This window comes from Lactuca serriola, chromosome 2 (genome assembly GCF_051521515.1).
Source record: "Lactuca serriola cultivar US96UC23 chromosome 2, Lser_US96UC23_V15, whole genome shotgun sequence".
In the NCBI taxonomy this organism is placed as follows: Eukaryota; Viridiplantae; Streptophyta; class Magnoliopsida; order Asterales; family Asteraceae; genus Lactuca; species Lactuca serriola.
This window is the reverse complement of record NC_136409.1, coordinates 117,344,842-117,370,651: the sequence shown is the minus strand read 5'-3', so window position 1 is coordinate 117,370,651 and position 25,810 is coordinate 117,344,842. Positions and strand designations below refer to the sequence as shown.

Here is a 25,810-nt window from a genome sequence, read left to right as displayed (position 1 = left end):
AAACCCTTAGATCCGAAAAGCTGTATGCGAAATTCTCCAAGTGCGAATTCTGGATTCGGAAGGTAACTTTCCCTGGTCACGTGGTTAGCTAGGAGGGTATACACATGGACCCTTCCAAGATCAAAGCAATAGAGAATTGGTTGGCACCGAAGACACCAACAGAAATCCGTCAATTCTTGGGTCTCGTCGGCTATTATCGGAGATTCATCCAGAATTTTTCCAAAATCGCCAAACCCTTAACCACTCTGACACAGAAAGGTGTACCCTTTTGTTGGAGTGAAAAGCAAGAAACCGCGTTCCAAACGTTAAAGCGAGGCTTGTACATCGCACCTGTCTTGTCCCTGCCCGAAGGGACGGTAGACTTCGTTGTTTATTGTGATGCATCTAATTAGGGCTTAGGCTGTGTGCTTATGCAAAGAGGAAAAGTAATTGCTTATGCCTCGAGACAGCTGAAGGCACACGAGGTCAATTATACCACCCATGACTTGGAGCTAGGAGCCGTAGTCTTTGCACTGAAAATTTGGAGACATTATCTCTATGGAACCAAGTGTACGATCTTCACTGAACATAAGAGCCTGCATCACATCTTCAATCAGAAGGACTTAAACATGAGGCAACGGCGATGGGTAGAGCTGCTCAGCGATTACGAGTGTGAAATCCGCTACCATCCCGGCAAGGCTAATGTAGTGGCAGATGCCCTTACCCGAAAAGAAAGTTCAAGCCGCAAAGTGAAGACACTAACGATGACTATCCATTCTTATTTATCCATGCAAATCCGAGAAGCTCAGTTGGAAGCCCTCAAAATAGAGACTGTTTCAAGCGAACCCTTGAGGGGAACGGATAAGAAACTTGAGATCAGAGGTGACAGAGTCTACTGTTTCATGGACCGAATCTGGACCCCAAAGTTTGGAGGATTCAGGGAAGTTGTCATGGAGGAAGCACACAAGACCAGATACTCTGTTCACCAGGGTTCGGATAAGATGTACCTGGATCTCAAGAAACAATATTGGTGGCCAAACATGAAAGTCAAGATCGCTACCTTCATCGACAAGTGCCTGACTTGCGCTAAGGTAAATGTCGAGTACCAGAAACCCTCGGGTCTGCTCCAGTAGCCCGAAATTCCTGAATGGAAATGGGAGATGATTACCATGGATTTCATCACCAAGCTACCCAAATCTCCGAGTGGTTACGATACCATTTGGGTAATTGTCGATCGTTTGACAAAATTCGCTCACTTCATTCCGATTAAAGAATCATTCAAGATGGAAAGACTCACGTGAGTCTACATCCAAGAGATAGTCCGACTGCACGGTGTACCTGTGTCCATTATCTATGATCGAGATAGCAGGTTTACCTCAAGGTTTTGGCAGTCCCTTCAGAAGGCTCATGGAACTAGGTTGGACATGAGCACGGCTTATCATCCTCAGACAGATGGACATAGTGAGAGGACTATCCAAATCCTGGAAGAAATGCTTAGAGCATGCGTCATTGATTTTGGAAAGTCGTGGGACACACATTTGCCTTTGATAGAATTCTTGTATAACAACAGTTACCACACCAGCATCAAGGCTGCCCCATTTGAAGCCCTCTACGGTCGTAAATGCAGATCCCCTCTATGCTGGGCCGAGGTAGGGGACATGCAGCTAGCCAAGAGTCGATTCCACGACAGTGCTCTCACTGGTCCTGAAATCGTCCGTGAAACCACCGAGAAAATCATACAAATCCGAGAGCGACTGAAAGCCTCACGAGACCGACAGAAGAGTTACACCGATACACGGCGGAAACCTCTGGAGTTCCAGGTTGGAGACCATGTCCTGTTGAAGGTATCGCCCTGGAAAGGCACGATATGCTTTGGAAAGCATGGAAAACTTAACCCGAGATACATAGGACACTTCGAGATCCTCGCTAGGATCGGAGCCGTAGCCTATAAACTCCGATTACCCCAAGAACTTAGTAACATCCATCCTGTATTCCACGTCTCTAATCTTAAGAAGTGCTTATCCGATGAAACCCTAGTAATCCCTCTTGAAGAGATCGAAATCAACGAAAACCTAAACTTCGTGGAGGAACCAATCGAAATCATGGATCGAGAAATCAAACGTACGAAGAAAAGCCACATTCCGATAGTGAAGATTCGCTGGAACTCCAAGCGGGGACCCGAATTCACTTGGGAGCGCGAAGACTCGATGAAGCAGAAGTATCCACATCTCTTTCCAAATCCATGATTTGTATCTTAATGTTGAATTTCGGGACGAAATTCCCTCTAACGGGGGGATAATGTGACAACCCGAAGTTATTCCATCATTGTAACCCGTTCCGCCAATAAAAATTCATCCTTTTTCGAATTGTTTCCGTTACATTTTTAAATTAAGTCATTAATTTTGAGACTTCTATTATGACTTAATGGGTGTCCAAACATGTTAGAAACTCAAGAAAACACTTTCAATATTCAATCGGATAATTTTTAGTTTCGACCATGTCGGGTTACAACAACTTAATCGGGTGCGACCAAAAGCCTCGTTTAACGTCAGTATCGGGTAGAATTCCACCGTGTCTCAAACTTTATCCATATTTAAGGTTCAAATGACCTCAAATCGTTAAGGTAACTATCCTAGATCATAGTATAACCTCTTTGGCATTCAATTTCGTGTTCAAACTATGAAATAGGGCCATTAACATGTGTTTACGGCCCTAGAACAGTCCTAGGCCGTAAACACACATAAAATGGGTTTTAGAGCCCAAAAACCCTCCCAAATCACTTATGGAGCTTGGAAATGAATTAAGGGCTTATTGGAATGGACTAGAAACACCATAAACTCATCATTTAAGGGGTAAATATGAGTTTACGGCCCAAGAACATGCTTGGACCGTAAACCCCCTTTCATAGGCCGTAAACACCCTTTTAGGTGTTAAGATGCCCCTTAAACACCTTCTAAGCCTTGGAATAAAGTCTAGAAGCAACCACAAATGAGTTAGGGGCCTTAAACTTAATAAAAATCACTCCCTTCGGAGTTCACAGCCGTAAACCCCCCAAGGATAGGTTCCTAGGCCGTAAACTCCTAAAACATGGTCAAATGATGCCCTAAATTCCATCCAAGGCTTGAAAAATGAGTTTGAATCACATGTGATTAATCTAGGGCCACCAAATCATGAAAGGAAAGAGTATATAGGAGCTTACGGCTGTAAACTCCTAGTTTACATCCGTAAACTCCATTTGATAGTCCCTTTGGTGGTTTAATCCTTCCCTATACCCTAGATTTGATCCTAGCATCATCCCTAAAATGTTATAAGGCCATTTAGCACCCAAGAGCACCACCCATGAGTTTACGGCCGTAAAATCATGGGGATGTGGTGTTTAGGGCCGAAAACTCCTCTAAGAGTTTACTCTTAGAGAGTAAACTCCATGCCCTAGCCATACACACACTTAGATGCTACCCGGGTCACTTTAAACACTTGAATTGAAGTGTTTTCGCGTCTAGAAATATTTATTCTTATTTAATTAATAGATCAAGGTCTAATTAGATACAAATGTGTATCTCTTCATATTACATAGGAACCTTGCGTGTTTCAAACCCCGAACTGACAATTAGCATCCAACCGGCACATCTCTCGTCTGGTGAGTTCATACCCCTACGCCTTTTTCCGTGTTTTTCAATATTTTCAGGGGGGAATACAAGCAAATTATAAATGTTTTCGAAACTTAAAACTGATGTAATTCTATAAATATCTGGCTAACTTTTAGATATCTTTACCCCTTATGTATTATGTAGAGCATAAGGGATGTTTTATCGAATATAAATACATGGATTTCAATTATAGTAAAGGAAACAATCAAACCAATCAATTTATTATGGGAATAATTTGGGTTCTTCAGTTCTCGTTTTATGAATTCGGATTTCATGCAATGTTAATAGATAAACTATGTCTGATTCAGTTTATCCCTGTCTAAAGTAGAGTTTTATGCCAGATAGTTTCTTTGTATTCAATCGTTTATACTTTATTATGTTTCAAAACGATTATGATATTCGATAACGACCGAGTACACCGTGAATAATTTAATACTAGCATGTGAGATTAGTCTTCAATATACCCTTCGGGTTATCAGTAAATCCTCCCCAGAAGTATAACTAGAGTCTCCTGGAGGGAGGGCACGGAATTTTTGAATAGATCTATTCGGGACTGACAATCCCACACCTTAACTGCTAGCTACAGTTAGGCGGGCACGCCTGGGGTGACAAATTTTGGATATCGTTTGATGCCTGAAGAACGTCAAGGAGGTCTCGGGTCACATTAGCATGGTTATACGACTCATAATACGTATTAAAATATAGTTTATTCACGGATTTTATATCTATCTCTGATCTATAGTTTTTATATCTACTGTGGTATGTGATGGTATTCCCATGGTTTTCAATCTATAGTTTTATGTATTAAACTACCTACTTTTGTACCAAACGGAAATTCAGATGTTCTAACTAAACTGTCTTTATAAAAAATATGGGATTTTCTTGGATAACAACTTTTTCAGAAAACTAAAGGAAACATGTTCATTTCCATAAAACAAAACACTTATGAACTCACCAGATTTATGCTGATTTTCAAACTGCTTGTATTCTCAGGTCCACATTAGACAGGTACCCACGATTCTTTTGGAGAAGACAGAGTGTATAGAAGACTCGTCTTAACTTTTGTTATATGATGTATATGTATACACTTGTAACACTTTACTTTCAAACAAATGTAATTCTATTATGTAATGTAATGGTTATGTTTACTTCGCTTACTATGTACATTGGTTATGATACTTAACATGAAGTCACCTTCGCCCCGGAACGTTTCCGCCCTGGGTTTCGGGGTGTGACAGTCATCGATTTTCTTCTTTAGATTATCAATTTTTTTATCGTATGCCTTTCCTTCGGAGTTGATGGCTTTTTCTGGTTCATGAAAGTGCAACATGTACTCTTTTAACAAATTGGATACCGGTATGGTGACTTGACCTGTCTTAGGAAAGATTTTCTCCACTGGATCTTCGGTTGATTGAATTTTCTTGATGTAAGTGTCATCAAACGTGACATAATAGGTTTCTTTTATCTTCTTCAATCTTTCGTTGAGAAGCCTATATGCCTTGGAGGTTAGAGAGTACCCCAAGAAAATCCCTTCGTCATCTTTCACATAAAACTTATTTCGGTTCTCTTTGGAATTGAAGATGAAACATCTGGAACCAAAGACATGGAAAAAATTGACATTAGGTTTGCGATTATTAAGAATTTCATATGCAGTAATAGAAAATCGCTTATTGAGAAAGGATCAGTTCTGGGTATAGCAAGCAGAAGCAATAACATCGGCCCATAAATACAAAGGAAGAGAAGCGAAGCTAAGCATGGTTCGAGCAGCCTCACACAACGAACGATTTCGCCTTTCAACTACCCCATTCTGTTGTGGAGTATAAGGAGCAGAAAAGTTGCGTGTGACTCCCTTTTACGGCTAGAAATTCTTCAAAATATTTTTTCTTTAATTCCAATCCGTTGTCGCTTCTTATATTTCTTACCACCTTTCTTATTTGAAGCTCTACTTGTTTTATAAAGATCTTGAGTTTAGGAGTCGCCTCTGATTTCTATTTAAGAAAATATACCCAAGTGAATCGTGAAAAATCATCGACAATAATGAGGATGTACAGACTACCACCGACACTCTCAATTTCCGAAGGCATACAAAGATCGATGTTTATCAGTTCAACAGGTTCAATAATTTTTGTGTTCATAAGAGTGGGATGACTCTTCCTGCTTTGCTTCCCCATTTTACATGCAGCGCATAGATTATCCTTATCAAACTTCAAGAGAGGAAGACGTCACACATGATCACCAAGAACGAGCTTGTTGATATCTTTGGTGTTAAGGTGCGAGAGTCTTCTGTGCCATCACTGACTATCATAAGAATGAGCCTTTGTTAATAAGCAGAAAACAGGTTTCCCTCGTAACGGATTTAGATTAAACGAATACATCTCTCCTTTTCGTTGTGACTTCAGTAGAACCATTTTCGTTTTCTTCTCTATGATCTCTGATCCTTCATCATCAAACGAAACCTTCAACCCAGTACCCACAACCAATTGCGAAACACTGATCAGGTTGTGTTGTAATCCTTCCACATAGGCAACTTTACGGATTGAGAAATCCTCGTTCGTGATCATGCCATAACCTTTTATTGTGCCATAAGAGTTGTTTCCATACTTGACACATCCACCATCTTTGAGAGTACGAAACTCTCTCATCTCTTCCTTCCTCCCTGTCATGTGACGCGAGAAACCACTATCAATATACCATTCGTCGTCAAACTGCTCGTCACGAATAAGCTGCAAAAATTAAGCAGATTTAGGAAGCCAAAGTTGTTTGGGTCCTGGTGAGCCTTTTACAGAATATGGAAAAGCGATAGAAAGGTCTAGCATGAACGTACGTTTTATTAGAGTGGTTTTGTCTTTCCTTTTAATTGTGAAAACCTTGATTTTGTTATCTGCTTTGTTTGAATCAGTTTGTTTTTTTTATGTTGATTCTTAACAAATTCTTTCTTATCTTTCCTAGGGTTAGTGGTTGTCTTCTTTGTTTGAACTTCTGAATTTGAGACGAGCTTTCCCTTCCCTTTAACATCCTTGATAGGAATTTTCATTGGTTGGGATTTAGGATTATTTGGTTTCTTAGAAAATCTTTTAGGAACTAAAGACCTTCGAGCGAAACTACCCTTTTGTTTCTATGAAGCACAGGAATGATAGTGTGAACACTATTCGTGTTTCATATTTTAATTAGAAGCTTTTTCTTTTCGTATATAGTTGGAGTTCTGGGATTGCCAAAACTGCTTCCTCCCGTTGAGATTTTTCTGATATCTCCTATTTCATTGACATTTCTGCTCTGCAAGTTGCTTAGAAGATTTGTAAATATTCAGATTCGGTTTCGCCTTCATGGCATGAAGTTCGGTTCTTGCTGACTGAGGTTCGCTTGTACCATTTGATGGTTCATTTTGAACGTCCTTGGTGCTACTTGTACTGGCTTTATTAAACCGTGAGGGTTTATTTAGTGGTTCAACAACATATCTGTTTTTGACTCTCCACGAGGTTCGTTCAGATAATCCTTTCATTTCATCGGCATTGTCGATTGGGGCTGACCAAAAATGATCATCATAGCCATCAACATTATCTTTATCAACCAAGGTTGTTAACTCAATTGTATGATCCTTAGTTACTCCAGCGGTAGTGTATACCTGATTTGGTACCGTTTGTACCTTTTGGTATACGACAACCTTTTCCTTCATGACTTTGACCTTTTCTTTAGACAGGCGAGCGAACTCAACCAAATTTTCGGCAATGAGGACTTTTGTTGGTTTAGGTTCAGTTTTAATAAATTCAGAACAATCAACCTCATCCTTTTCAGATATTTCACTCATGTCACTGTCCTCATCAAATTCAGATGTATTTTCAGCGTTAATCTTGTTATCTGAATTTAACCTAGAACTTGATGAGTCAAATATTTGTACAATTTCGGTCTTTATTTTCAATTTATCACTTTCATCCAGTAAGTTTCTGAGCATGTCCTTGTGGTCCTTGGACTTAATAAATGACTCAATTTTGTCCAGTCCAATTCTGTAGGCTTCCGAAGTTTCTTCAGATGAGACAATTGATTCACAATTATAGCAATCAACATCTATTTCGTCTTCCGTTAATTCCAGGAAAGGCAAAATCATTTTGTGAATTTTGTTGCCTATCTCACAATCTAAATGCAACTGAGTAATGTTAGAATAAAGATGTTTAGCAATCAAGCAAAAAATATTCCTTTGTTTCAAAAACTTTAAATTATCACATTGCAAATAAATCAATTTGTCTCTAGCCCTAACCAACTCTAATTCCTCCTTCTCTATCCATATCCTTCGCTCCTCACTCTTGGAAGACACCTTGTTGATTTGATCAGTTAGGTTAGATTCGTGAGGCGTGTTTGTTTTAGGCTACCACCGAAACTAGAAAAGGTGATTTTTAAATCATTTAATTCTTTTTCATACTTAGAAACGGGTATTTTGAGAGATTCAAGGATGGACTTTACCTTCTTGATCAGCTGATCACACTTGTTGATCTGCTCTCCAACTAGTTTTGTAGTGAAACATTTGTCTTCCCTTTCTTTCGCTTCATCACACCCTCCATCTGTAGCATAGCCTCTTATTTGTGATATTCCAGATGTCAGCATCAGACACTTTCCAGCAAACTCAGAACCTTCTTCCTTTGCAACAAATGCGCTGCAATGAGTGGGTTTGCTGACTTCCTCATCTTCCGAGTCAGTAGACCATACTTTTTCTCCACCGAACTTGTTTTCTTCAATATTTTCTTGCACAATTAACACAAGCATGGATTTATCGTTAGACTTTTTCTTCTTGGTCTCTTCAATCTTATGCATGTAGTAAGCTTCGTCATCTTCACCCTCTTTCTTCTCATTCAATCTCCTTAGCGTGCATTCCTTTGCTAGATGGTTTTTGCCATGACAGTAATTACAGTAATAGCCTGAGTCACCCACAAGTTTGCACTCCTTCTTCTCTTCTTCTTTCTGAGGAGTGCTTTTAATCTCTTCTTTCGCTTTCTCCGAACTATAGCTTCCCTTCCAGTTTCGGTTCTTAGTGGGGAACTTCTTTCTAGCAAACTGCTTGGGATTTGATACCATTAACGCGTATTCTTCATTTTTCAGATCACACTCAGAAAGATTTGATTCTTCTTCTTCTCCAAACAAATTCTTACCCTTTGAGATAAGAGCCAAGGATCCCATTCCGGAGAGCACATTCATTTCCTTTGTGACAACACTTTCATGTTACTTGAGAATTCCCACGAGCTTCGCCAACGAGTAGGATTTAAACTGTTCATGAGTAGGATTTAAATAGTTGAAACCACCGCCATCCATTAAGGCCTTAGACCATTCATAAAAGTGACATTCTGCTCAATCACCTATCTGCCGATTCCATGCTTAATCATCTTACCGAGAAGATGGTTATAGAGATCGAATGTTTAATGAGACTTTCATATTTCTTTTGCTTGAAGTCACCAAACTCTAAAAATAAAAGAGTTTGAGTTGAATGCTCGAGATCCTCATCGGTGGAATTTAACTCCTTAAGCCTGTCCCAGATCTCCTTTGCAATAGTGTAGGAACTCACTAGACGAAAAGTGTCAGATTATAAAGCGAATCTGATCATCCTCATTGCTTTTACGTTGCTAATCACTTTGTCCTTCTCATCTTGAGTGACATCTTTTACATCGATCATCATCTGATTATACTCTTTGTGTCTTGATAGTTATGTTGTTCTGGAGTGGACGAAAGGACCCACAATAATAACCTCCCAGATTAAATATTCGTTGTCGTCTGAGCCAAGAACATAATCTTCAAAATGTAGAGCCCAAGCTTCATACTCTTGAATATACAAGATCGGAATCCTCGTAGTCGAACCAATGCTATTGGAGATGTTGATGGAATTGGTTTGAGAATCGTCGTGTGACATGATGACTTGATTTGTTTACCTATCAAGAATCAGACTTGTAAAGCGATATTAGGGTAAAATTGAGATCAAAGAACAGCATCAATGAAGAGATGACGGCTCAATAGATTCGATAAAAGCAGAAACCCTAAAGATTTTCTTCAACAAAAGATATGTGTATGAATTACACCGCCTCCTGCTTTGATGCCAATTGTTGAGATTACAACTCTTTAAGATCGATGAGATTCTTAACAAGTAACAGAATAACACAAAGCAATTAAGAACACAAGATGAATCAAACTAGTGTCGAATGATTAATAAGCCACAAACTCAGAAGAACTATATTAAGAATTGCTACTGTAGAGGTGTGGTAGGGTTACAATAATGAAATCAACAACTATCTCATACACGGTGCATATAAATCTAACCCTAATAAGGGAAACATGGCTGGACAGGCCCAGTACCGTGAAAACATTGGACTATAGACAAAAAGCCCAATGACACAACATTACTAACCCAACACCAATCTAGGGGTAAAATGACCATCTACCCCTAGCCCAAATTGGTCCATATCTCAGGCCCAGACCATGATCTAAAATGGCCTAACACTACGTAGGCTTCCCAATCCCATTAGTGGCCCACTAATGGCCTAATTTGCTAAATTGGGCCCAATCCCTCTAATGGGCCTTACCCTAAGCCCAAACATATTCTTGGCCCAAATTATCTAACTCCTGAAGTCCCACTAAGCCCCAAAGAACCAAAATGCACTGCATGGCCCAATCTGAGGCCCAAAACACGCTAAGCCCATATCTGATGGGTACGCGGGGCGTACTCCTCTGTACGCTAAGCGTACAAGCTGCATGGTGTGTACTCTGCTCGTACATGCATGTATGCCCAACGTACTTCTCTATTAAGTCACTTTTCCCATTAAGTGTTTAATACTCTATCCCAACGACTATAAACACAGAACCAAGTCCTCTTTAATGTCTTAATTAATAAAGTTACTGACTTGGTGACTTTACATGACCCTAATAAGCCCAAAACTCAAAAATGACATTCTATTCTCATACAAATGATCTTAACTCATGCATGAACCCAATAAGACATCCATGATGGCAACTTTCTGCGTTAGGGACTCATTTAGAACTGAGAGTGGCAACTCCAAGTCCTAGAAATCGGATTGAACCTCAAAGCTTCATCTATTGGACCAAAATGGTACAAAAACTCAACCTAAGAGATCTAGGGAAGTAATCACCAAGTTCAGATCTTTCTACCTTGAAATGGTCAGAAATGAAGCAATAATCCCAAATCTACAACCACTCATTTGAACCACCACCTTACTTTGCTCCTTTCTTGTTTGGGAAAATGGATCCACAACACCAAAATGCTCTCTAGTGGCCTTCTAACTCCAAGAAAACTCAAATATGGCTTAGGGTTTCGTAGTAGCTCTTTTAGGGCGGAAAAGGAGGTTGTCCTTCGATACATATGGCTCTTTATAAAGGGCTTAACCCTAAAATTAGGGGTTGGGAACTCTGAACATACGCTGGGCGTACGCCTCTCCGCACTCGCGTCTATATGATCTTATACGCTAAGTGTACCGATCTAAACACATGCATGCATTCCATGCATGCATGGGGCTGCCTTGTCACAAAACTCCATTATGGACTAAAACAGAAAATAACTCCAAAGTGCTATAACTCACTCATTCTAAAAAGGCGGCGAGAATCCTTACCCTCCTAGCATCACACCTGAGCCTTAAAACGTTCTGAATAAATCCTAAAATGCATAACAGGCCGATATATCAATTTACAGTTATACCCTTGGCTCCCGAAGACACAATTGAATGCATAGTCACTTGAATCATATGAACTACATCCGAAATGGGCTAAATCCTTCCTTTCCTAAAGCTCTAATCCCCATGACAACTAATGATTGAGATGAAGCCCCAATTAATATGGAAATTCTGAAACCAGGTGTTACAACCCTCCCCCACTTCAATTATATTTCGTCCTCGAAATCGCTCCTTACTAACACCCATCTTAAAACAACCATCTGAGGAATACAACTGGAACCCCCATACCGAAACTTCCATCCCGGAGATATCGCTCGATCCTTCAACTCTTGCAAGCTACTTCTACCTTCTGAGACCTAAAACCTATCATAACCTGGCTTCCTGATAGCTCACCCGTGCTAAAACAACCGGAAACAACTCTATGTTAATCCTCAACTGCTAGCCAAACAATCAAACCCCTTCCAACTCTGTTCTTTTATCGGCCTATCCCGATCTACTAAAACCCTCCTTAGAGTAATTCTTCAAACTCGGTGAAGAATGACTCCTCGATGTCTCAAGTAAAACCCATCCGACTTTCCCTGGAGTCTGAACCCTAAGGTCTTAGTGGTCCGGCTCCCTGTCAGACCTCTCAGGCCAAACTGTTACCCATCACGCTGCTACTGAAAAGGGAGCAAGTCACTGTCCCTAAACGGCTACAGAACACTTACACCTGACAGAAGGATCAGATAATCCTTCGAGTAGAAGATTCATCCGTGCAACGGTTAAACTCATATGAGAGCTACACAACTGATTCAAATAAACTACTTAGAGATTATTTAATCCCATGACGAGCGACTTATCGCTTCCCAATCGATCAGTTACTCCGTTTGTTCATGAAATCCTAAAAACACCAATACTGCGCGAAACACTGGAACTGGCCGAAACGCTGATCTGCTTGAAACACTGAACTACATGAAACACTTGTAAGTCCTTATAAAACCATCAAATCGATCTGACTGATACACAAGCAGATTGGGGACTTACAGTTCCAGGGGTCATTATGTTAGATTTAACCCCTTCATGACTTCTCTTGGCTGAAAGTTGCAAACTTTTCTTAGTTCCAAGTCCCATTTATGCAATAAGTCCCTCATTAAGTCCTTATAAAACTCTAGAGTGTATTTATAGCTTCCATGGACGTAAAGTTGGAAACTTTATGTGATCATCCAACCTTTGGACTCTAGATCTGTGTTTTGGAACTATATTGAGAGAGTTCAAGTGCTTTATGGATTAAGACTCTCTCTAAAGAGCCTAGGGTTCGGGTTTGCTTTTATTTGGATGGTTCTTAAAGGTAAAGTTGGAAACTTTACCCTTCTAGACATCATTTTGGATGATATCTATGATTTGGAGTCCCTAGATTCGATGGTATCAACTTATAAGAGGTTGGATTTCTGGCCAACTCGACGAGTTCATTAGTGGACTCGATGAGTTGATGGGATTTTCCTGATCTGTTTAGATGATAGAGAAACTCGAAGAGGTAAGGGAAAACTCGGAAAGTTGGGTCAACTTAGGACGTTGGCTTTGACCTTTGACCTTAGTCTTTAACCAAGTTTGACCTTCGAGGGGTTTTGGGGCATTTTGAGTTGTATTTAGGAAATTGTTTATGTTTTAGGGTTGTGTAGAGTGGATATTTGAGTCTTCTCACCACACTTATGGGTCGAAGGCACCAAGTCCGACCCATTAATTGATGTGAGATGATTTGTATTTGAATGTGTAATGGTTTGTTATTTGATTTATGTATAGGTTTATGTGAAGACCATAGGGGGAGCCCATGCCACTTGGGAAAACAATGGGAGGAGCCCATAACATGAGGATATGAGACAATGAGGGTAGCCCATGGCATTCTACTGAAGTCCATGGAAGGAGTCCATGGTAAAATTGTATGTATGGCATTATGTGATTATATGATGTGTGTTATTGGGAAACTCACTAAGCTTGAGCTTACATTTTTATTGACTGTTTCAGGTACTTCTATTAATATGGGCAAGGGCCCGACTTGATGATGTGGCATGCATTCCCCAGTGTTTTCACATTTAGCTATTTGTACTCTGAATTTCAAAAAAATATGGATATGTGTTGGGGTTTTGTACTTTCTATGGATGATGTTTATGAAATTAAAAGTTCAAAAATTTTCTGAAAATTGGGTTGTTACATCCAAAACTACCGAGACTGGAACCCCATGTCGTGCTACAAGCTCTAGGATGTAGACATCGGCCACCTTCTCTTCAAAATGCCTTCCTAAATAGGAATGAAATGCGCACTTATTCAATCGATCCATGATAACCCAAATCGAATCTACCCCTCGCAAGGTCTGCGATAGCTTCATGATAAAATCCATCATAATCACCACCCATTTCCAAACGAGAACACCGACTACATCTTTCCATGAGGTCACTGATGCTCGGCATTGAATTTCTTTTAAGTCAAACACCTCTCCACATACCCGGCCGGCTACATCTCATTTCATGCAGGGCCACCAATAATCAAGCTAGAGGTCTCTATACATCTTTGTCGCACCTGGATGAATATAAAACTTAAAATTATGCACCTCCCCTATCAAAAGTTGTCTCATACCTCCGAAATATGGAAACCCAAACCCTCCGATGAAGGGTCAATAATCCTTGACCAACACAATCAGAAGAGGACACTTAACCCACTATACACTCACTATTCTGGTGTTCCTCTTTCATAACCTTAACCTGAGCCGCACAAATTTTCTCCAAGAGTGGGATAATCACCATCATCCTCAGACATATATCCCTGATTGGGGTACCAGTCGCCTTGTGTCTAAGAGCATTGGCTACCACGTTGACCTTCCCAGGGTGATAAAGCATCTCACAATCATATTGTTCACCACATCAAGCCACCTATGTTGTCTTATGTTCACATTTGGATGTTCCATCAAATACCTCAAACTCTTGTGGTCCATTTATGAAAGAGCCCCTTTCTAAACTTTCGTATTTCTGAAAGGCCTAAACTTTCATACTTGACAATATAGTTACTTCAAAACATGCTACTTGCATATTAATAAAACCAATATTTTACATGGATAAACTGATTTCAAACGACTAGATACAAACCCACTATTAAAAAGTGTTATATATTACATAACTTCCTAGGATTCTATAGTTTTATACATACGGGAGTACAGAATACAATAGTTTCAAACTATTCAAAAATCTTCTATCAGTATATAACTATACTGGATGCTTATCTCCTGCAATTGTTAAACATTGAGAGGGTAAGCGGTGACACTTACTGAGTTCAATAATAGATACAATATAACGTTATGCCATATATATATATATATATACACCTCAATATAGCAGAAGCAAAGAGGAAACAAGGAACAACAAAGGCATATGTGAATCATGTGACAGACTTTCCATGTCAATAAATGATTTGATTCAAAGATATATAATCAAGGAGACATAACAATTTCCATACTTGATATACATTAATCACTACTAGAAAAATAGCCTTTTACGACGCGCAATGCGTGTCGTAAAACGCTCAGACGACGCACAAATGTGTGTCAAGGAAGGCCCTGTCATAATGAGTGACGACGTGCTTTTGCGCATCGTCTATTTACGATGCGCATTAATGACACACATTTACGACGCGCAGTTATGACACTCAATGCGTATCAAGGAAGGCCATGTCATAAAGGAAGACGACACAGATTTGCGTGTCGTGACCTTACGACGCGCGTGTTCATGACACGCAATGCATATCAAGGAAGGTCCTGTCATAAAGGAAGACGACACGCATTTTTGCATGTCATAATTTTAAATGTTTTTAAAATTATATATTTTGATAGGTTTGCTAATTTTTAAATTAAATAACACATTAAAAGTCTCATGATACAAAATAAAATACCATAAGCAATAAAGATAATTCATTGCACTAACAATTAACAAACATCATGAATGTTGATATACAATAACAATTAACAAACATCATGAATGTCGCTCAATGCTAGTTTGCTTCTCTCATGGTATTACTACATATGTACATAGATGTAATTTGTTCTTGTAAATTGTAATGTACTCCCTCATTTAGTGATCATATGCATCAACTCTCAAATTCTTGCATAATAAAAGGTACTTTAAACTGGAAACAAGAAATAAAACACGGTCAAAAAAAGGGTATAGCATCAAATTGTAATAACAAGCTACCTTGGTTTTAGACATTTGAGAGATGATTATGTACACGTAAAGCATCAAAAATGGTGTCAACCCATCTGTCAAATGCAAAGGGTAAATAAACACGCGATGTTAGAATAATAATAATAATAATAATAATAATAATAATAAATAGCATGAGAGGAATTATAATATTATATATAATTATATATTACCCATGAAGACTAGGGGTAGATGGGTGGTATACATTTGTTAAGCCTAATTTTCTAGCATCTAAAGCAGTGGTTTCACCAATGCATGCAATAGAACCCTCCAATATATGTGGTTCAGGTAGAAGATCCACCCAAGAACTGTTGTAGAATAAGAGAAAATATAAGCTGAAATACAAAGAAAATAGTAAGAGAATTTAGCATCAAAATATTAATTACCCAACTGCAGAAGGTGATGCAACTACAACTACAGAAGCAGAGAGTGCTTGTTGTAGAATGGTTTGCTCCACATGTTGTATAGGTTCCTAAAGTACAACAAATCAAAAATAATGTAACAAAAATTCCCTTGATATTAATAAGAACGTGAAATTCAACATCAAAATTTTTTCAGAACTAAAATACATACGGTTGTGTAAGTATTCAATCTTGTGATGTGGAATCCATGCTTAGAAAGACCTACCTCTGTTTGATTTTAGTACATATATGACCTCATGAGATAGTGAAAATGTCATATGTATAAACAGATATAATTATGAAGATGAAATGTTATGGAAGAGAAATAAACTAAGGAGTTAAAGGGTGTACCTATATCATGACCATATTTTGCAGAGGCATGATACTACACAATGCATCTTTAATTCCCTTGCTTTGGAGGCTCTGAGGCAAGAACCTTGCCAGTTGCTATGAAAGAAGATCATAAAACTAAATAGTATCTTCTACAGATGTTTGTTGTGATAGTATAGAATTTAAAAGGAAGACATTTATTTACAGATACTACCTTTTGATGGAGTAAAGGCAACTTCAATAAACTGCTCGGATGAAGGTGTAGCTTCATGAAATATGGTTGATGTACCAGTTCCAACTGCAGCTACCTTCACATTTGGGGTCCCAATAGCTCTATGATTGTAGATGACATGAGAGTAACTAGTCAATCGACTAAAAAAAGAAATAAATAAAAAGATGGCATGGAGCCATTGCAACTTGAAATTATAGATGGGTAAATTTCTAAACTTACTTCCATGCTTGAAGAAAAACCAGAGCTGCCTCTGGTGAAGTTACCTTGAATTGCAAAATGTTGTTAACCTACAAAACATCATCTTTCTCTGTCATATTAGGATACCTAAAAGAGTAAAAGATAGAGTAAACAATCAGGCATCAAGTCAGTAGGTTATGGAAGCATGCTACAAATTTAACCACACAATCACAAAGATCAATGATGGCTACTCTGATGTCAATGCACCATTGCCCAAGAAAGTTAAAAAGCAATGACAGAAGTGTAAAGGGCTAAAATGATGTAACAAGTCTATTCAACTTCACCTTGAAAAGCAATCATTCAATTTGGTTGCTCAGTTAAAAAAAGGGAAGAAACAGTTTTGATCCTTCATAATCATACCATCTTCATAATCATAACATAAAGTTGTTACTGAGAGGAAAACCTGAAACATTAAGATGTGTAGTGGCTCCTAAAGATTTCAGGCTCTTGATATCTGCTACTTGAAGAAGCTAGCCAATTGCACGAATGAGTATTGCAGTGATGAAATCTACAACAACAAATGCCAGACTGTATCCAAGAATATAATCTCATATCAACTATGAAATTAAGGAATTTTACTAGAATTTGATAATTGATAATAACAAATGAAGAAAGAAATCAAAATATTAACAAAGCAAAGATAAGTATAAAGATTTTAAATTCTCTTTGATTTTGCCACCTTACCCGCATAAAAGATTATTTGACTTCCCTTCACCTCTGCAAACCGAGTAACAAGCAATCATAAGTATATCAATATTAGATGATCAGATCATATCACACATAGTAATGTTCTACATCTCCATAGAGAAGATCCTACACTAAACTAATCACCTACATGATACATCACATGCTAAATGTTCATATTGTTTATTATTTTAGATATGAAGATGAAATAGTACTAACTACACAACATATGATCATTGAAAATTCAAAATTATTCCTCATCAAGCACTCCCAAACTTTGAAGAAAAGAGAAAAGATAGATTTTGGAACATAGTTTGGTTTTTGTGATCGAAGAGACTTATTTTGAATGTGATAAATTATACTAAAAGCTATGAGAAATACTGCAAACAAAAAATAATTGGTGCCATTGCATCAAAAAACTCCATTGCACGCTCATGTGCACCTCCACCATATGGATCCCAACACTTTAAAGTTTTGTCCCAACTCCCTGTAATCAATTGCCCTAAAAACCACCAACAAGAAAAAGAATTGAAAACACAATGATGTAATAGAAGGAAATGAAAGTATGAATGTATGATGATATTAACAAAATGAAAAAATGATGAAATGAATGACACTAACCTGTTGCATAAGAGTACTCGATACAGCGAACAGGGGCATCATCGCGTCCCAAAAGATCCTCCCTTTCGTTGTCAAAAATGAGCCTAAGAGATGTAAAAGGAATGTAGCTTGAAACTTATTCAATAAAAAGATAAGTCAATAATCCAAGAAAGTATATGCATCATTTAGTCATACCTTGTGACAGTGTTATCTGCAATAGCACTAAAACCATAGGTATCATCATGAAAGCAGCAATCAAGAACTGCACCTCCATGATGGAACTCTCCTCTTAACACATTGGCACTTGCATCATATAAGCGAACACGCTGTTACAAGCAAATAATAGGTTATGATCTTTATTCTTGACCGGAATTCGCGTTTACCATGACGACGCCGCCAAAGTGAAGCGGCTCCTCCTGCCAACAAAGCTTTCCGATAGTACCAATGATGGCAAGAAAATTGCTAAAACCGATGATTTCACCTAATCAAACATATTGTGTGTTTCTTGTTCATCCACTTTCCCGGTTCCATGTGTCTTTGTTCCTAATTAACCCTAGTCGATTATTTCACCTAATCACATATCATCGATTGTTAGTTTCACCAAAAATCGGTTCGATCGTAAATGAAATAGAGAGAAATTAGCCGGAAAGAAAAAGAGATTTAGCAAGCTAGGGTTCTTATAGAAGAACGAAAACATTGGGAAGTTAGAATCAAGAAAAACATACCTTAAAAAGACATAGGGCTTGTAAACTTGAGCAATAGAAGTAGTGAGCCTAAGGTCACCAAACCTAATGTTGCTGGCAAGGGTAGGCGAGGTGAGATTGCCGGAGAGGAGGGGCTCCACAGGTTGGATGTCACTGGAAAGCGTTGGACAGTGGGGTGGGGCTGGACAAAGGTCATAGGTAGGAGGCGCCAACACCAAAAGAAATGTTGGAGGTGGGAGAAGCGGTTGACGTCGAGAACTGAGAAGAAGAGAAAGGGAAGTTGAAGAGAGAAAAAGAAGTAGAGGAGGGCGGTCGGCGCAAGTTCTTGACAAAAAGCCCTAGCTACTAGGGAAACTAAAGTGGAGGAGAAAAAAAGGAAGGCAGGGATTTTAAGTTTTTTGGATTTCAGTTTCCCCTGATGGAACGCGCACGTTCTATTAAAATTTATAAAGCAACAGTCTTAGACGACACACATTTTATTATAGGTGCCCTCCGTGTTTTTTTTAGACACTATTTTTAGGGAATGTAAAAATGCGCATCCTAAATCCTTTAAATTTTGGAAGAGATGACATTATTTTTGGACACACACATTTGCGTATTATAAATCACTGCGTGTCATGGTTCGCTCGTTGTAAAGGGTTGTTTTTCTAGTAGTGAATAAAGCTTTGGCCCAAATCGCACAGAAGACATACAACTTCGGATTAACATTTTGGTAGATTTCAGGCTTATAGCCCTGTGTAACCTTCTGCCAATACCATAGAATACAAGTCATTCTTTTACGGAGACATGTTCTACATGGCTAGAGGCTACATACCAGTACCAATGTGAATCTAAGTCCTTTCATTGATCACATGGTCAAAGGTATTACTTTGCTATTAAATAGCGAATAAAAAAATAACACGGGAAAATAACCCGGAATAATAACACTGAAAAGCACATAGCACATATAACACATAACATACAATTGTTCTTATATATTGAAACTCACCGTTAAATAATCAGGGGTTAAAATAGTAATTTGTGCAACACTTCGTTATAATAATAAAGTCTCGTCATTGAAAATCAGGAGATTTATTGAAAACTAGGCTTTGCGAAGGTTGAGCTTCAAACCGAAAAGATAAATTTATCGGGGTCTTCGGGCACTTCGGGGCATGTTTTGGGTGTTAAAATTGTTACCGGGGCTTCGGGGGAAGTGGAAGTAGTAGAAATATGAGTCTAGGAGTGAAAATGGCAAAATTCCAAAAATCCCCGGGAGGTCTCACAACCTCCCTATTATAGGGTGCGAGCTTTGGATCCGAGGGCTGATAAGCGAACACGCGCAACAGATGCGAAGGGCCGGTGGCTCGTGCAAGGCTTGGACACGTGGGGAGGACACGCGTTGGACGTCAATTGGACCGCGCTTCGGACGGCTCTCCGGATCGGACATGCGCCTGCTGACTCACCGAGATCAGACACTTATGCAACACGCATCGCTCCTCGGACGCGCCACGACTCGGATGACGCATCTGCTACGGATACGCCGCCAGCTCGGAGCGAGGGCGACGTGGCTGGTCCTAATGAAGCTTATCCATGCGAATTTTCTTGGAAATTCAACCCAAAACTTCTCAAATCCATAACTTCCGCATACGAGCTAGGTTTTTGACGTTCTTTATATGCACGTGTAGGTAAAATTATGCTCTACAACTTTCGTTTAGACTTCGTCGGCTAATTTTGTCTTTACTTTTACTATTATTTTTTTTAATAGATCAGGACGGGAAAATCCGTTAAAAGTTCATGACTTCTTCATCCGACATCCGCTTTCGTCTATCTTTTTACCGTTGTACTACTATCGATAAGTTATTCAATTCTCGTTTAGGTTGTTTCGGCTAAATATCGCTCGATCTTTATTTCGAGTTTTTTAGCTGTCTACTACTATTCCGAAACTTATAACAATACCAACTTCCTCATATGAAGTCAGATTTTTGCATTCTTTTTATTGAACTTCTCGGTTTGACGAATACTACGAATTTCATTTAGATCACTAAGGCTAAAAATTAGTTTATCAAAAACTCACTTTTTACGTCATTCGGCGTCGTGCCAGTTTTGTCGTGGATCTCCGATTGGCCATAACTTCTTCGTTATAACTCGGATTTCGATGAGGTTTTCGTCTAAATGTTTCTAACGAGATTATCTACAACTTTCAATAGTATAATTTTACTTATTTCAAATTTTATATTTTCGTTAAATTTCACCATTTGACATTTGATTGGAATCTCATAAGACTTCCAATACTTTCTAAATGATTCTAAGCATAGTTTTACTTCATTTCTAGTAAAAACAATATGTTAGAACTCAACATTCAAATTCACATAATATATCATAATATTATTTGCTTTTATAATTTACAATACACGATAACTGAACATGTATGTTACAATTTAGATGATACAACGAACCCCATACAAGTAATGACACCAAATCTTGAGGGAAAAAACCACTGCCCCCAGTTCCAAATCACGAGTGGGATAGTTCGCCTCATGAGGCTTCAGCTACCTCGAAGCAAAAGAAATCATATGACCCCTTTGCATCAATACTGCACGCATACCCATGATCGATGCATCGCAGTATACCACAAAATCATCCATAACCTCCAGTAAGGTCATAATCAAAGCCTCACATAACTTCTGTCTCAAAGTGTCGAACATTGCCTGTTGTTCAGGCCCCCAACGAAAAGTAACAGACTTCTTCGTCAACGTGGTCAACGAAACTACGATCTTGGATAAATTCTCAATAAATGTCCAATAATACCCAGCTAGTCCAAGGAAACTCCGAATCTCAGATGGAGACCTCGGAACCTCCCACTGCATTACGAACTTGATCTTGGCCAGATTAACCAATATACCTTTTTGATTGACAAGGTGCTGCAGAAACTACACCTCATACAATCAAAACTCAAGCTTAGAGAATTTGGCATATAGCGTCTCCTTCCTCAGAGTCTCTAGAACCTCTCCCATATTATCCTCATGTTGCTCCTTGGTATTAGAATAGAACAAGATATCATCACTAAACACAATGACTGACTATCCAACATTGGTCTGTAAACCCTGTTCATGAGATCCATGAATATCGTTGGTGCATTAGTGAGCCCAAAATGCATCACCACGAACTCATAATGTCCATTACGAGTCTTGAAACCCTTATTCCTAACATCCTCATCCCTTAGTATCATCTGATGATAGCATGAATGTAGATCGATCTTGGAGAACCAAGACACACCTTGTAACTGGTCGAACAAATCGTCAATCCTCGGAAGCAGATAAGCGTACTTCACCATTAAATTTTTCAGCTCCCGATAATCGATGCACATCCTGGTGGGAGCCACCATTTTTCTTCACAAATAAAATAGGCGTTCGTTAGGGTGAACAAATCGGTCATATAAACCTTTTGTCTAATAGCTCCTGAAGTTGTATAGACAACTCCTACATCTCCAATGGTGCTAACTAATAAGGTACTTAGGCTATCGGAGCCACACCTAGAACCACATTAATATGGAACTCCACCTGCCTCTCCTGAGGCACTCCTGGAAAGCCCTACAGGAACACTTATAAACAATCTTAAACAATCGGCACATCATCAATCGTTATATTTCTATCCTCTCTTGTATCCAATAATAAATAAGACAGAAAACCAGAACAACTATGTTGTAGGTATCTCCAAGCTCTCATAGCTGAACAGAGAGCTGGTCCACGCTGAGCACCCTCGTCGTGAGTAACTAGTCCTCCCTCACTTCGGGTTCGAACCTAAACTAACTGGTACCCGTAATCAATCATAGCCCCATTGAGTCTCAACCAATCAATCCCCACGACCACCTTGCTCTACCTCTAATGGATAATCAAGCCCCTTGGAGCATCACCAAATCTCTTGTTGAGCATAAGAGATACAAACGATCAGTTAGCGTCCAAATCAAACAGAACTAAACTTGGAACACCGTTCACTGGGAGCTTCCCCAGATAACATCCAATAATAAGCATAAAAATCAGAGAAATGGGGAGAAAATACATACCTGTAATAAGATCTAGCATTGTGCATGCCTCGTCGGCCGACAACTGGAAAGCTCAGATCCTCGCAACTGGCGTATCCGCCTTGACCTGGTGGCGATCGGTGATCCTCAATGTCGCTGGAGCAGGTGCTACCACCACTTTCCCCACCAAACTCGAACAATGGTCCTTCTTTTGGTCCCTCTGATTGCAATGAAAGTAGATCAGATCAGACGCCTGGGTGTTGGGGCAATCCTTGCTTAAGTGAGAGGTCTTGCCGCTCTTGTATCAGCCTGATCCACCCATCCTATAAACTCTGGTGTACGCCTTGTAGCACGTGCCACAGCAACCCTGACCTTGCTGGCCCTTCGATCGTGAATCAACAACCTTGGGCTTCTTGCCCGAGCTCTCCAATACTTGCGCTTGAACTATCTTCCTCTTCCTCCTCGTCTCCAAATCAATCCTCTGCTCATGAGCCCGAGCTATCATGTCCTCCAATGTCTTGCAGCTAGTTGTGCTCACAAACTCTTAAATCTCATCCTTCAACATATCATGGCACCTACCCTTCTTCATCTCCTCTTATGCAACATACAACAGAACTAGCAATTCCCTCTCTCGGAACATGGTGGTAATCTCCGCCACTGACTTAGTAGTCCAACAAAGTTCCTGGAACTCCTCGACAACTGTTGGACCTTGATCACTGGTGCAAACTCAGCTCTGAATCTTGTAACACAATCATCCCAAGTCATTTCCTCAACAACCTCGCCTCCCAAGGCATGGCCTACCTCCTCCCACTAGTCACAGGTTTTTTCTTTCAGAAGACATGATGCATGTCTAACCTTCACCTTGTTGGGAAAGAGGTTGCACAGGAAGGCATTCTCAATGTCCGTAAACCACCGTCTGCTAGGAATGGGGTCCTTGTTCCTAAAGAACTCAGGAGACCCTCATGCACAAAACTCTCGAAAAGTCAAAGAGTGTACTCCTACCATAACCACCATCTTAGTATGGAACTTGCCCAGACGTTCATTCATCAACACCATAATGCCCTCCTTGATTGTACCAAAGATCACAAGAGTCTGCTCCAAAATGCTATGAGTAATCTCAGACGAAATGAACTCTTGTATCTGATCATCCATGCGTCCGGCTCTAGAGCCCAAACTCGATCCCTCACTAGGACCTGAAGGACCTCGAGTGGCCATCATACTAAAAATGAACAATACAATCATCAGAAAAACACTCGAAAACTTTGCACACATAACGAGTTCCTTAGTATCCTCATGTCTTCTCTTGCATTGAGTACGGATCTTGTGCTTTTAGTAGTACGGGCCCAATACTACCGTCCACACCTATCCTTACTTTCCTCAAGAGTCACTTCGACTCCCTTAAGTAATTCTCATGCCCAACATTCTACATTCCCACTAAACAGCGCATCCGCTAATATAGCATGCTTCCTAGGTTATCTTAGGATTCCCTTCCCGTTATTCTTCGCCATCAGCTGCAGAAGAAAACTCCCACTAACACCTGCTAACTATCTTATGCATATAATTACATGCAACAGACTCTAGATAATTCTTTGACTGCAAGGTCTCACACTTTAATGGTTGGACTCAAACAAGAGCTATGCAATAGAGTTAAACCTAACCTCTAAATATATCTAATTTATGTAAAATGTAACATAGCATATTCTCTTGATAATCAACTAGTATTAACAGTGGTTTCTACAAGCAACATTCAAGCATCGAGTTCTAATAATAGCACTGCCTAATAGGCCATCCTAACATATCATCTGTAACACATACTAGCATGTTGTTCTAAAGGCTCATACAATAAGCATACAATGGCATCTCTCCTAACATAAATTTCTGAGCAGATCCTTAGCCTTAATCTAGCATGTTGTTCACATATTTACATACTAAAAATAAATAAACATGTATGGGTATTTTGGGAACACTTACTTGAGCTCGGCATATTGCATGCATCATACCCCATTTTAGAAAATTCCTTTTAGAAAATCTTTTTCTTTTCACTTAATTCCTCAGTTTAAGTTCAGAAACACTCAATAGTGTGTCCGAATCCCTGAAACCAAAGCTCTGGTACCAACTAGCAACATCTTGAAAATACTAAGTATTTTTAAAAAAAAAATCAACCAAAACATCAACCATATATTTTAAAAACTGTCAAGTATGTTATAGTAGAAAAACGGTTATCAGAGTACAATCCTAAATTACAGGTGGATGCGATGCGATCATGTCGGACCCTTCCCTTTTGAATCGGAAGTACCTGGAAACATTTAAACATAAATCATAAGCACAAAGCTTAGTGAGTTCCCCAAAATACCACATACCATATATACACATCATCCATACATATCATACTAAAGCATGCAACGGGTCTATTTCACCTGTTGTGTCATTGGATTGTGTCAATTGTAATTATTTTATATAGTCCATTTTATGTAACGCGGTGGGCCTATCCACCCGATATCTTTAATGATTAGGGTTTAGCTATAAATAGTGCATGCATGCACCGTATCCAGGGTCGATCCTCTTGTAACCCTACTCTGCCTTTATAGTAGCAATTCTTCATCGAGTTCTTCTAAGGCAGAGATTATTAATCATTCGGCACAACTTTGATCATCGTGTTCTTTATTTATGATTCAATTACCTGTTTGAAATCTGTTGATCTACTCATCTTTATTCTTACAATTGGTATCAGAGTAGGAGATTGTGTAAATCTACAAAATTATTCTCTCGACTTTCATTAGGGTTTTCATTTTTAGTAGATCTTTTCTAGTCTTCTTCATCGTTATTATTGATACTAGACGTTGAATCTTGATCTATATTCCAACCTAAGCTCGATTTTAGTTTACACATCTGATTCATAACAGGTTTTATTGAATCGAAAATCATGCAACTTGATGATTCACACATGATCTCTATTAATCTCTCAAGCGGTATTGGAACTACAACAAGGTTCCCTATACTCTTTCCAAATGATTATGAAGTATGGGTACTGCACTTTGATGATTAAGTGCTAGGTCTTGAAGATAATGGATCCTTGATATGGCATGACCATAACCAAGGAGACATTTGTTCATAC

General features: G+C 39.2%; 1 protein-coding gene across 1 annotated transcript; it reads right to left on the bottom strand.

Annotated features, from left to right (window-relative positions):
• Positions 1-15,495: 15,495 nt before the first annotated feature.
• LOC145089510 (uroporphyrinogen-III synthase, chloroplastic-like) lies at positions 15,496-25,402 on the bottom strand. Its single transcript, XM_079027940.1, is given in 13 exon segments — positions 15,496-15,563; positions 15,681-15,815; positions 15,894-15,979; positions 16,081-16,136; positions 16,260-16,355; positions 16,453-16,571; positions 16,690-16,757; positions 17,796-17,893; positions 18,013-18,095; positions 18,187-18,317; positions 18,375-18,472; positions 24,940-24,991; positions 25,376-25,402. Coding segments are annotated over 13 exon segments (1,107 nt in total). The 3' UTR covers positions 15,496-15,505.
• Between the last annotated feature and the right edge of the window lie 408 nt (positions 25,403-25,810).